This window comes from Zea mays, chromosome 2 (genome assembly GCF_902167145.1).
Source record: "Zea mays cultivar B73 chromosome 2, Zm-B73-REFERENCE-NAM-5.0, whole genome shotgun sequence".
Lineage (NCBI taxonomy): Eukaryota > Viridiplantae > Streptophyta > Magnoliopsida > Poales > Poaceae > Zea > Zea mays.
In genome coordinates, this window is record NC_050097.1 from 216,067,897 (window position 1) to 216,081,538 (window position 13,642).

The 13,642-nt window shown below is 43.9% G+C and overlaps 1 protein-coding gene across 3 annotated transcripts; it reads right to left on the reverse strand.

Annotated features, from left to right (window-relative positions):
• Window positions 1-24: 24 nt before the first annotated feature.
• LOC103647807 (formin-like protein 5) lies at window positions 25-13,025 on the reverse strand. 3 transcript variants are annotated; one of them, XM_035965477.1, is made up of 20 exons: window positions 12,457-13,025; window positions 11,169-11,869; window positions 10,878-11,096; window positions 8,123-10,752; window positions 7,914-8,037; window positions 7,465-7,536; window positions 7,279-7,377; window positions 7,156-7,197; window positions 5,550-5,681; window positions 5,392-5,473; window positions 4,817-5,144; window positions 3,501-3,595; window positions 2,581-2,652; window positions 2,372-2,488; window positions 1,742-1,810; window positions 1,574-1,640; window positions 1,325-1,467; window positions 989-1,245; window positions 831-914; window positions 89-558 (listed from the first exon to the last, which is right to left on the reverse strand). In XM_035965477.1, exons 1-11 carry the CDS (start codon window positions 12,527-12,529, stop codon window positions 5,122-5,124), a joined length of 4,197 nt encoding a protein of 1,398 aa, XP_035821370.1. In that variant the 5' UTR covers window positions 12,530-13,025; the 3' UTR covers window positions 89-558; window positions 831-914; window positions 989-1,245; window positions 1,325-1,467; window positions 1,574-1,640; window positions 1,742-1,810; window positions 2,372-2,488; window positions 2,581-2,652; window positions 3,501-3,595; window positions 4,817-5,121. The 3 variants fall into 3 exon arrangements, with proteins under 3 accessions (XP_008670537.1, XP_035821370.1, XP_008670539.1); XM_008672315.4 differs by lacking the exon at window positions 4,817-5,144 and having other exon boundaries at window positions 25-558; XM_008672317.4 differs by lacking the exons at window positions 89-558; window positions 831-914; window positions 989-1,245; ... (3 more) ...; window positions 2,372-2,488; window positions 2,581-2,652 and having other exon boundaries at window positions 3,532-3,595; window positions 4,817-4,901; window positions 4,987-5,144.
• Window positions 13,026-13,642: the final 617 nt, after the last annotated feature.

The following is a 13,642-nucleotide window of genomic DNA, read 5'->3' on the forward strand; positions in this document are numbered from 1 at the left end:
TCTTTTGATCCATGGATTCTAATGTAAACTTGTGCAATATCTCATGGATTTGTTCCATACCTAATGGGCTATGGATAGAATCCATGTCTTCCATAGTTTAAAAAATTCCTAAACCTTTGGTTTATATTCCATGATGGGTTTAACCGAACAAAAAAAATTAAGTAGTCATGGATTATTTTGGGGCATGGATTGAGGTATGGATTTAATTCCAATCCATGCTAATCCAGAGCGGGATTGGTGTAAACGAACAAAGCCTAACTAGGAATCGTCCTACCTCGATCAAGGCACAGATCTATATAAACAAACTAAAATGAAGCTGAAAAACCGCTGGCAGCTTTGTTGATGCCAAGACCTTGATCAATCCTCAATTCGTGGCTCATCAATTCGTGCCACGGTGAGAGAGGAGTCTGTCAGTGGCGGCGACGTGGATCAGGACAGGAGGACACCGCGGCAACTGACAGGTAGGACCGTAGGACACGGCACCGCCGCCGCTTCGTCCTTTCTGGCCTCCTCCAGATCCCTGATGAATTGGCTACGCTGGGTGTGACGACGCATTCGCTGCATCGTGATCATAGAAATTAGAAAGTGAGAATATACTCAGTACAAAACTTTACATCTAAACTACGGGCTGAGCTTTACATCTCATATTTACTCCTGATAGGCTGATACTCCTACATTATATCCATACATTTTCTACCCTAATGCCTATTTTTTACAATTTCCCACCAAAACACCAGTCTGTACTATTACTTGACCACCGTTGTTAGAAAGAATGGACAATTAACATGAAAAAACAAAAGAAAGAATGGAGTTAGCGTCAGTGTTAGCACCTCTTTACAGCAGTCAGAAGTTAGCACTGGACCCTGATGGACGATATGGATAAAAAAAGAAGCCGGCATTCTCCAGTGAGAGTCCTGTAATAATAAACTAGTTAGTAATTTGAAGAAAACGATTTCGATGTGTTGGAAGAGATGCCAGCACAAAATACCGCAGCTGGTATCATGTAAAGTTTCTTTGATGCGATCGCGCTGCACCCGACGGATGCCACGGCGTCCGTCCACGAAACTCCCCTTGCCAGAAATGCATCATGCGGTCGTTCATTTGCCTCGCAAGCAGATCAGAAGCACAGCCACAATAGCCGGCCATTCGGGATAATCACCCAGCATCTCTTCCTCGTCTGCTTACAGATCTTGTCCTCTCTATGGCTTGCTTAGCTTGTCGGCTTGGATTTGATGATTTAGAGTGCTGCGGACAGTATTTAAAACCCATAAATATAATGGCTTATGAAGTTCATAAAAAATGCGAAGTATAAGAAAGAAAATACATTTTTGCCAGTTAATTGTGCGTTTTTGGCCTTCTCTGCTTCTGCCTCTTTTTCAGCTTTTTTCTTCTCAAGTTCAGCTTGCTTCAGGTTCTCCTCATGTGCTTTTCGAAATGTTGTTACAAAAGTTAAGAGGGTGGAGATCACTGCAGAAAAATAGTCACCGCAGGGATCAAATATTTACTTGAACCAGCAAAATCCTACAGATAATAATTTACACCGAACATGTTCAAATAAAATAGATCTGCTTACCTTGTTCGAAGGGGCAACGGACAGGATCCTCGCCAAAATACTTGATCAACGCGTCAGCCTTTTTACCCTGGAACCAAGTTTAAAATTCAACCAACAAGAAATGAAGGGCACATTGCATGTGTACTGTGAGAAAAGAGAGAGAGAGAGAGAGAGAGAGAGAGACCATACCACTTCAGAAAACAATGAAGATAACGACTGCACATCAGATCCAGCATTGTCGGTGAACTCTTTCAGTTTCTACACAATGCGAATAATGCCAGTTTAGAAGCGATTGAGATACTGATTACTGAGGCACTCAATTACCCTACAGTTTCATTGGAACACAATGCAACTTTATAATGTCAGTTTCAGCATCTAAGGTAGATTAAACTGTGTATACCTTTCTTTTGGAACAGTCACAAAAAAAGAAAAGGTGATCTATCTGCATGGACTAGTGACATGGATGGGAATGTATTTTAGCTTGTGTGTTGTGTTTTGGACTTGCTGGCGCCCACTCAAAATTAGTGAAAGCTTATCGGAGGCTCTGAGCAGTCCATGCAGCAGAGGGAATTCTTGAAACAACTAGGCCCAAAAGGACACAGTCTTTAAGAAAAAGGTTTTTATTTGCGCCAATGTCAGGTTGTGTTTTTCACTAAAAAATACTAGCTAAGAAAACATATCAATGCTTCTTCTTTTTCACAAAATCGCAAGAGTTGTGCTTCATTATATTAAGAAAAGGGGGGTTACAAGCCCAGTTACAACAAACACCACAAACATATCAAAAATGGGAATTGAAAATCAAGATTATTGTGTCCTGACCTCACGAAAAATTTTGGATACTGGACCATCCCTTTCTGAAGCATCATACTCAAGCTGAACCTTTTCCAGCCCTTTACTAACTGCTTGCATTTCCTCGGCCAACATTTTTAGTTGTATCTGTTCAACATTAACGGTTAGAAGAAAGTACATATTGCAAAGGCCTGCTACATTTTACATGATCCAATAGTATATCAAGGGAAAACCCAAACCTTTGATGCGGCGTCTAAGCTAACAAGATCCGCATAGAAGTTTAAAAGCTGTGGAGATCTTGCAGCAAGTACCTGAAACCAAGAAATTGTCAGTATATATGTGTGAAAAATAATGTGAAAATCACTTCATATTACAGTAAATCAGACATAATCAAATTGTTAGCTATAGGAGTTCAAGAGCATCTATTAGATACTCAGGTGAAGTTAATGTGTCAGACAGTACTTGTCAAAGTTATGCAATTTCCAATGCTGTTAAACTATTGGATGAATTCAAGAACCTAATTTGATTCTGGAGTCATAGAAATTATTAACCATTTTGTGTATCAAAGTAATGGGTCAAACAGCAGTGCTTATTGACATTGCAGTCCTAATTCTCAAACAGTGTTCGGTTTCAGAGGAGGAGGAGGAGGGGGCCTCTTGGCGTTGCCCCCATTTCCTTGTACATTTGTACGGTCTCGTACGCATTCTTAATAAATGACACTCAGTTCTCCTGTGGTGTTCGAGAAGAAAAAAAACAGCAAATATTGAGTGCAATTGTTCAGAGGAATAATTGTACAAAAGGCTGGCTCCAGCAGTGCATAAAACTGCACAAGCACAGTATATGCACAACCTAATAGTCTCACGTTCCTAGTAAACAAAAAGGCTTTATTTCAGACCAGAAAATTGTTTCCAACCATCTCCACATTAAGTTTTATCCACTCTGATAAGGATCCCACAGAAGTACTCAGGACAAATGTTGCTCACCAAATGTTCACAAATTTCAAATTTGTGATCTTAATTTAACAAATAACAGAACGAAGAACATGAGTTCCATTTAGAGTTAAGCAACTAACTGGGAACCGAATAACCATCATAACAAAATGTACTATATAGTACATGCACATGTGAGTACTCCGGTTTTAGCAGAAGGTGAACCATACCTTACAGAGGTAGTGCATTAGTGTCATCTTATTATTTGTTGCTCGGGTGTCTGTAAGTTTTAGAAGACTGTCCAACCGGAAGCCAACCGCAGCCCCTGTAAGCAAATATAGCCACAAAGCTAAAGACTAGCCTCATAACATAAATAGTATATACAACAGCAACAGCAAAGGCTTTTAGTTCCAAGCAAGTTGGGGCAGGCTAACATAAATAGTTTATAATCATTGAAAATTCAAAGAATTCTCTAACAAGAACCTAGTATTTTAATTTTTTTTTTTTGGTGTACTAAGCAGATTAATGGTCCCTTTGGTTCAGCTTTATGAGCCAGATCCACTGTCAAAAATCTAGAATCCAAACTAAAGGGTACAAAAGGTGAATATATTCCTAACAGTCTATTTTTCCATGACCTCCTCTCACCCTCAATTTTTCAGAATTTCGCCATCTAAAGTTTCCAAAATATTACCCATCTGCTGCTATTTATAGGATCAAATCATTTTCTTTTCTATTTGGAGGCCCCTGCCTAACTCGTCGCTCGACTCCCACCCGACAACACCTCCCAACAACGGCTAGGGTTGCTACCACCTCCTTAAGCCCGACTCCAGTGGTCTGTGACGTGATTGTCCCAGAACCATCGCACCTGTTCCCCGTCGACCCTTCAGCGTTGCTCACCCCAACATCCACGTCGTCTGTTCCCATCTGAAGTTGCCCCCTTCAGCACCTTCTCAGTCTCCACTTCAATGTTCGATGACGACAAGGCTCCATCCTCATGGAAGCCGACGAAGCAACACCTATCGGTTTAGTTGTTGCTCGTGTAGGATGCCATGCACGTGCTGAAGTAAGCATAACTATGGCCACGACACTTGAGCCTAACGTTCTGGGCCACGACACTTGGGCCTAACGTTCTGGGCCACGACACTTGGGCCTAACGTTCTGGGCCACGACACTTGGGCCTAACGTTCTGGGCCACGACACTTGGGCCTAACGTTCTGGGCCACGACACTTGGCCCCCACAGCACAACGTACAGCCCCCTCGACGGCGATTACCCATTGTCGAATCGGCTTATCCAAGAGGCCAGGGCAGTGTCCCTCCTGCCAAGTTGTCATGATGGCATGATTTTATAGAATCTATAGTTGTCAATTGTTTCGACCAAACAATTTTCAGTTTTCCCACAAACGTCAGCTCACACAGTAGCTTTCTCACAGCTCACAGCTAAAATCAAATTTCCAGGAATCTACGGTTGAACCAAACAGACCCTAAATGTTCAACACTTCAACTGCATTTCACATGGCACTAAAAACAATTTGCTGAATCAACTACCTATCCCATACAACACTCACGGAACATCTGACCATCTTCATGCAAAATACAGTTCATTGTGTATTGAGTCTTCGATTCTATTCAACTTCTTGGTCGCATGCATAAAGACAACAATATTGGTTAAAGACATTGGTGACGAGTATACAGGTTTAAACTGAAACATTGTACACCTGTTGATCGAGTAGAAGATGGAGAACATGCACTGGCTATGTAACATAGCATTATGCCATGACATCCTGAAGTTCAGGAAAGATAGAGCTATGGTTTACAAACCACAGAACAGTCCTACTTGAGTCTGGCATTTATCATGTTAAGTGGAAGTAGTACTCTGCAGTAAACAAATTTAATCAAAGCACATGCATTGTAGAATATTAGTTTTTCAAAAGAACATGAATGATACAAACAAAGCAACAATGTGAAACAACATTGCTACTCATTATAGGCTCTACCAAAGTTTCTACCTAATTTTTTAGCTTATTGAAACAAGCTGCACAAAGAAAGAGTTACACTATCTTGTTGTCAATCAAACTGCTGACAAAACTGGACGGCAAACAAAAGAGCCAATTTATTGTTACCTCTAGCAGTTCCCTGGTTCAGAGTATTTCCAAGGAGAAGGATTTTCTTCATTATTTCTTTCAACTTGAGAGAAGTTCGGATCTGATAAAGCAGGATTCTACTCAATAGATAAAATGCAAAACCAATTGGAGTTTACTGTGACTGATTATTAGCATACCTCATTACAAGAAGAGTCTATGATATCCAAGTTTCTTCTCAGATCAGCAACTTGTGAACCAAACTGGATCTTGAAGGAGAATACTCGCAGTTTCGACTCCATTCTAGGCACTTTCATCAATTCTAAGAAGAACTGCGCCAGGAGAACAATAACCTCTTGTAAACACTCTTAGCTATCAGTCATATCTAATTGGCACAAAGCTATGTGTTGTTGATTATATACCCAAGACGCAATCATGATCTATAAGAATGCTAATAGACTTTTAGGATAAAACCCAGCAGGAGTCTATATATACGAAGGAGCTGGAGTGCTATAAGAGAAAGATATCTTAACCGCCGCCACCACTTCTCTCTCTACGGTTGCGGGGGCCTAAGCTGTAGTCATCCTTCCTCTCACTACCCGCATGGTGCTAGCACGCCGGCGTCACAGTGTTTCATCCCCACACGTGTGGATACCATGGAGACGTTGTTGTTGCTGCTGCAGTGTTGATTGGCAACAAACGTGAAGAGCACAGGCGAACGTGTTGCTATCGATGATATGCGAGAACGTAGAATTATGCTCTTCTTTCATTGTGATGCACGTCTAGTGGTAATGATCTATGATCCTCTACTCGCATGTTATCTTAGTTGAACGTGGTAGAAACGCTAGTGTGTAACGTACCTAGTATTGGAGTCGTTCATGCGCAGTTTATTTGGATGGTTTGCATATAAGCGGATGTGCCTAGTAGACTGGATCTACTTTTGCTTTGTTTGTAGCATGGATTAGAACGGATGAGGTAGTTGTCGATATAGTCCCATAAGTTGTTTGCCCCTACCGGCTGGAATCGCCATCGGTGCATAAAATCAGTTCGCTTTCCATCCTAACCACTTGCATAACTTGCCCCTACCGGCTAGTATCACTATCGGGGCTAACAGTGTGTGTACTTTTCAGGTTGAAAATGGCAACAGATCCAAGTTGGGCATTCTGTTATTGTTCTACCTCATGCAAATGTTATATGATTAACAGTGAAAAAAGAGGCCTTATGAAAGATCAAGCACAAAGGCTCAAAAGACGGGAACTTGGCGATGGAAATCACCATGACAAAGGGCCATATCATATCATATTTAGTGTGATTACCTGTGATGTTTTATTTTCTCGACATACTATCCATCCATATATTAAGACCATGTTTGGTTCCAGTGACTAAATTTTAATCCCTGTCAACTGTCATATCGGGTATTTGGATGCTAGTTAGAAACATTAAATATAGTCTAGTTACATAGATGAGGACTAAACGATAAGACGAACCTATTAAACCTAATTAGTCTATGATTTGTTTATGTGGTGCTACAGTAAACATTTGCTAATCATGGATTAATTAGGCTCAAAAAAATCTCTGTGTTTAGTCTTCAGCTGTATAATTAGACTATATTTTTTACTCATAATAGACATTCAAACATCCGATGTGACACGGACTAAACTTTAGTCCCTAGAACCAAACACCCGCTAAATATGATAGAATAGCTTCTCTATGAAAAATAAGAGTTCACTTTGATGCCCTTCAAGCTGCATGTAATGAGCATAGAAACCATATGCAATTAGGTAGTTAATAGAATGTAGCCATTACCTGTTCACATTTCCCAAGAATCTGTTTGTCTCCAGTGTAATTCTGTCAAAAAAAAGGAGTAAGAAGAAAATTTTAAAACATGAGGTGACCATGCCAGTAAAGCAATAATCTCGTGTTGTGCACCTTGAGAAGTTCCATTTCTTCTTTCGTAGGACAGAACTTTATGAGATTCTCCACTTGATCAACATCCAAGGTAGATTGATCTAGCGTGAGAGCTGCACTCTGGAGAAATCAATCATTGGCAAATGGCAATATGTCAGAAATTATAAAATAGTGAGACCTTATCTTGTATACTGTCCTCATTCTTACCACCAAATCCGAGAGTGGCATTTTAACTTTTGTCAGCATGATCTCTGTGTTATTTGCCCTCCTCAACTCAATCTATTCAGATTTTAAGTGTCAAAATATATAAGATCTCAAAGAAAAATGGTGAAACTATTAAATAATTGAAACTTTGCACCACAGTATTTATAATTTAGAGAAGAGAAGAACATTTTGGGTACAAGTAGTCACCAAAAACTCTAAATTAGAGATGTATTAGTAGTTCACCATGTTCAAATTACAAGGCATGTAATTTGATGTTAGCTATTAATGTTTATTAACTTTGGCTACGGATCACAATAACAACTAAAGCTGAGTAGTCAGAATTCCAAATCATAGACAATTCAGGACCAAACAGGAAAAAATGTTGGCTCAGGAAATAATATAAAACATTTGACATACTCATACTTCAAGAGTGACCTGTCAACAATACTTACTAGATGCACTTTTTCTGGTTTTGATCCAAGTGATTTTCTACGTTCAGATTTTGAGCTGTCATCAGACTTTGGAACAGCTGCAGGAAAAAGGCTCTCAAGTTCTGATACATCGAACTCTGAAACGCTGCAGGAAAGAAGTTCACTGTTAAGTTAATTGCACAGCTCATAATGTTGTGCACGACTATGCTCTGTATGATAAAGAAAAATACCTCTGCGAGTCAGTGTTGCGCTGCAATTCTTCCCAAAGACTACCTTGAAGGGCCCTTGTCACTTTGACCCAGTGCAATGGCTTCAAAGTTGACTTGCGTGAGGCAGCAGCCCCAATAGCTGATCCCATAGGGCGTACAGCCCCACGTCCTCTGCCTAATGATGGATTACTTCCTGGTGGTAGCGGTACACCTGGTGCTCTAGGTGGAGTTGGCACACCTGGTGCACGAGGTGGTAGAGGTCCTCTTCCACCACCTCCAGGTGGGGGTGGGGGAGGTGGAGCTCCTGGCCGCGCTCCTAGAGGAGGCGGTGGTGGTGGAGCTCCTGGCCGTGCACCTGGAGGAGGAGGTGGAGGTGGAGCACTTGCACCTGGAGGGGGTGGAGGAGGTGGAGGTCCACAGCGAGCACCTGGAGGAGGCGGAGGTGGTGGAGGTCCTGCACGTGAAACAGGAGGAGGTGGGGGCGGGGGTGCTCCTCGGCTAGGGGGAGGAGGTGGGGGCAGGGATGCTCCCCGGCCAGGAGGAGGTGGGGGTGGGGGTGCTCCTCGGCCAGGTGGTGGTGGTGGGGGTGGGGGTGGAGGTGCTCCTCGACCAAGGGGAAGGGGTGGGGGTGCTCCTCGGCTAGGAGGAGGTGGCGGGGGAGATGGTGCTGCTGAACGTGCCATAGAAGGTAGTGGTGGTGGCGGCGGAGGAGGTGGAGCAGAAAGTGTGCATGAAAGAGGTGGCAATGGAACATTAGAACACAATGATGGTGGTGGCGGCGGAGGTGGCGGAGGAGCAGAACGTGACATTGATTGTGGTGGTGGTGGTGGAGGAGGAGCACTTGATCGTGTTATGGTGGATGGGGGTGGCGGTGGAGCGATTGCACTGTTATTTAGCCTTGGAGGAGGCGGAGGTGGAGTATTTCCACCTACACCTGACCTCGGGGGTGGAGGTGGGGGCGGGGGAGGAGCGGGAGGGGCAAATGCATGTTTTTGTGCTACCGGTGACCTAGGTGGAGAAGCACCTTGAGGTAAGTTTGACAAACCTGTTGAAGCTAACCCCATGTGCATAGGCGTAGAACTTGAAGAATAGTTGGTTGCAGGTGGAGGTGGAGGCGGTGGCGGTGGAGAAACCTGGCTTCTTGATGCACTTTGTGCACCTAGTAACAAGGATTTTTGTGGAGGCGATGGAGCAGACTGTGCAGATGTTGCTTCTCGTGTCAAGTTGCTGCCATATGGTTGTTTTAGTGATAATAAAGGTGCATCATTCACAACGCTGATTTTACCATCTGTAGATATGGATCGAATACCTAGTGCAGCTGGTGAACTGTAGTATCTAGATGGAGGGTGAGATGGTCTGCGCACAGAGGTAGCGTCAGATTCCTTCTTTGGTGAGATCCATCTACGCATTATTTTTGGTTTGGCAAGCTTTGGTTGATCTTCCATCTTTGCATTGCCTACTACCATCTCCTTCAATACTGATAACACAGCTTTATCAGGGATTTGCCCTCGGTCATCACTTCCAAGCCTCGGACTCCTAGCCCTGGCTACTGTTCGACTTTGAGGAAGAACTATACCAAAATCCTGTTTGTCAACAAGCACCTCTTGCTTGGCTTTTATCTCAGTTGCTACTCCAGTGGCTGGTAAGACAACAATTCTGTCATGGACAGTGGTTTTCTTGGTAGGCACGGTTTCAAGGCAAGATTCTAATCTACACCCATCCAATTTGCCATTGGCTATATCAGAAGGTTTAGCAGTTTGAATCTTGCCATTGTCATTGTCCAATGAGGTCCTACTCTCAGTAATTGGTTTGCCTATCTTAGCCGCGATGCTCTCTTCATTGACAACGTTTTTTACTACCTGTATTGCATTACCATTGACAACTATAGTTTTCTCTTCATAGATCACTAGCTCGTTGTCCACACTTATTGTGTTCTCAGTGATAATCTTAATATCACCATTCTGCAACCCTTCATTTTTCTTAGTTCTCATGTGGGCATCCCCATCTGTACGTGACAAACTTCTAGGAGAGCCAAAAGCAGTGTAGTCCAAATCAGGGTATTCTGACATTTTTGTTTGTTCATCAGTCTGGCAGTGAATTCCATCACTGCCACTTAGATCGACTGTCGTGACTAAAGTTTGTGCAATTACACCTTTCGTGTCCTCCTGACCGGTAGATCCAAACTTGTGTCCCTCTGAATCAACAGATGTAGCAACCACCTGTATATCATGCACATCACTGTTCTCTTGATCATTATTTTTGCTTAGTTTAGCATTTGGAAGAACTTCACGAGGCTGCTGCAATCCTTCTTGATTCTCAAAACTTGAGGTAGGTGCAATTGCCACTTTTTCATTCATACTACCAAAATTCTGGGAGACAGCAATCTTCACACCCTCATCAGATCGGTGCTTCTCTAGGCTGCTCCTTTCTTCAGTTGTTGCCCCACCATCAAATTCTGCAATGTCATTTAATGATATTCCACCATCAATTGAATGAGTTGCTGGGTCTTTTCTAGCATCATGCCAATACTCCTCTGCTTCATAAAACTCCTCTCCTGTGTCTACCGAAGCAACATCAGTCTCGTCTCCATCATCAGCTACCTCCTCGATGGTAGCAGCAGGCTTAAATGAAACAGGGTCTGAAAAGTGTACCTGGTTCAAAATTTGAGCTATATTTAAGATTTTTTTTGAGAGAAAAAAATATATTTAAGATTTCATGGTGCATAGATACAGAGAAAGAAAGTAAAAGGCATAGAAGGACAGATGAGTTTAAGCACCTCAGCTCGAAAGTCCCTTGGGAACTGATTATTCACATTCCAAGCAACATCAATATCATCACGATTCAGTTCAAGGATGTTTGATTGAACGAATGCAGTGTTGAACATGACCCGGAACATTGTTTCCTTATTCTCTATATTATCGCCAATATGGATGAATTCAAGTACCACATCTCCATGAACATGGCAGGACACACTTAATTTTATGGGAACCTCTGCCTGCATTGCAACCATATGTCAGTAGATTTTGGATTTGGGTATAAACATACTAGTAATTTAGGAGACAGTCACCTGTCCATAACGCTGAAGGTGCTTCTTTGTTTTTGGCATCTCATAAAGGACCTTTGCACTCTTGTTACCAGGACTTGAGTCTTGCCCATGTACAATCAAGTATGGCCTACAACCACCATCTGTGTCAAACCGCGGAACAACATGGAGAACTATTGAATCCAAGATGAGGGGTCTGCTAATAGGAGGCCATTCTGAACCACCTCCTTGTCTTGTTATATAGTGCAGATATCTCAAATGTGAAGGCTGGGGATTCAAGGGAAAGAACTGCTGTATAAAGTCCCTGCGAGCCTGCTTGTAGACCATTTCTAGTGTCCTCTGCTCGCCAGTATATATTTTGCGATACAAAAGCAGTCCGGCCAACATGAATGCAAGCACTGGCCAACCCCCTCTCTCGCAATGCATCAAAAGCATGTTATGTTGTCCTTCCACTGATAGCCAATTTTCACATGATTTCAAGAAATGGTGGATCATCTCGAGCTGAAGCAACGGACATCCTTCATACTGTTGTGGGTAGTCCATTACTGTCATGTCATACTCAGATAAAATATCTGATATCCGGCTTCTTTTGTCCCCAGACCAAAAATTGGATGCCATAAGTGATGTGTCCGGAAAAAATTCCTGCAATTGCGCGACAATGCCACTCAAGTAATCCCGATACTCATCCTCACCCATGGAATCAGTCGAGAAGCAACAGTCAAACACTGAAAAGGCATACATATCATTGCATTAGTCACCTAGTATTAACCAAATCGAAAAGGTACATAGCACATCAGACTAGTAGCATCTCATTTCAACAATTGCAAATGTCCTATAATTTCAAATTTCAACAGAACTCAAATATTTGGTTCGCTTTATTTCAATGAATAAGCGCACCATTCTAGTTAACATGATTAAACAATTAAATTTGTGGCCAGGGTAGGGGTCGAGATGAACATGCCAATTTAAGACAAATGCAGTTAAACCCAAAGCTTCCTAAAGAGCAAACATCCAGAAACACCATCAAATAAGGCGATGAGAGCCAAATGCAGCTAAATCTAAGACGGCTTCCACGGCTCCATACCCACAAACACACCAAATGGATGCTTCAGAATCCAATTCGAAATTTACTAAAAATCTAGCTGCTTACTGGAACGCTTGTGCTTCCAACCGCGCCGAATTTCAGCTCAGTTAAACTCAACATACAAATAAAAAGCACTTCACCAAAACTCCAAAACCAAGCGGGAGCCTAAAATCATCCGAATGTCACACCCGCACGAAACAGCTCGACGGAGAGTGGCGAGCATTATACCGTAGACGTTCTCGGAGATCTCGAGCAGCCGATCCGGGGTCTTCTTGAGGAAGAACTTGCGGAAGAGCGCCATTCTCCCCTTCCTCCTCCTCCGCCTCCGCCTCCACCTCCGCGCCCGCCGCCTCTCCGCCGGCGCCCGCCGAGCTGCTGCGTCTCCTCAGGCGGCCACCGATCGGCTCCGACCGGGGCGCCAAAGGCATGAGGAGGACGTGCCCGCCGCCTCTCCGCCGGCGCCCGCCGAGCTGCTGCGTCTCCTCAGGCGGCCACCGATCGGCTCCGACCGGGGCGCCAAAGGCATGAGGAGGACGTGCCCGCCGCCTCCGCCGAGCTCCGGGGCGGTGCCGCGGGGGGTCACGGGGTCCGCAGCTCCGCCTAGGGCTCCGCGGCGGAGCGCAGCAGCAGGAGGAGGAGCAAGGCACGGTGGTGAGGAAGGGCGTCGGAGCCCGGGGGGCGGTCGAGGCGGAGGCACCGTGGTATTCGGGCGCCTCTTCCTCTACTACTTGCTGCTGCCTTCTTCTCCTCGCTATCTTTTCTTGTATTTTCGCTTGCTGGTTTTACTTGCCCGCTGCGGTGAACGCTTTGGTGCTGCCTTGACAGCGGTGATGACCGCGCGCTTCGCGACTCTGGTTTCCTCCTCGTATTCCACTGTCTTACGGGACCCACATCACTCTAGACCCACACGTCTGTGACGTAGTCTGTGTTGGGTGTGAATAGGATGGCGTGCGGCGAGAGCAGAGTAGTGACGGTACGGAAGACGGGCGACGGGAACGGGATCTCACCTGGCTGGGCTGGGACTGGGAGGCCCCTATTTTCGCGGTTAAATACATTTATAATCGCCCTGCTTGCTGTTTTGGGAGGCTCACCGGTCACGTGCAGGCGGTCAATTTGTTTTCCCGTTTGCACTGCCCGGGAATTTAAGCGCAGTGGCATGTCTGTTCATGGCTGTCGTCGGCTCATATAATTTTGTTGTCGTAGTTGGCATGCATACCAACGGTTACATTTTCAGAGAGGTAAAAGTCCGGCGGCTTAGGCTATTCCAGTCTACTATCTTCTCACAATGTCCAAAACTGATATATAAAATTACGTAAAATACAACTATCCGTTATAGAATTTTAAATGCTAGCATGTGTGAGAGATATAGGATGTGGGTCACTTGAATGGTTAAAATTTTAAGCGTGGTGAGTGG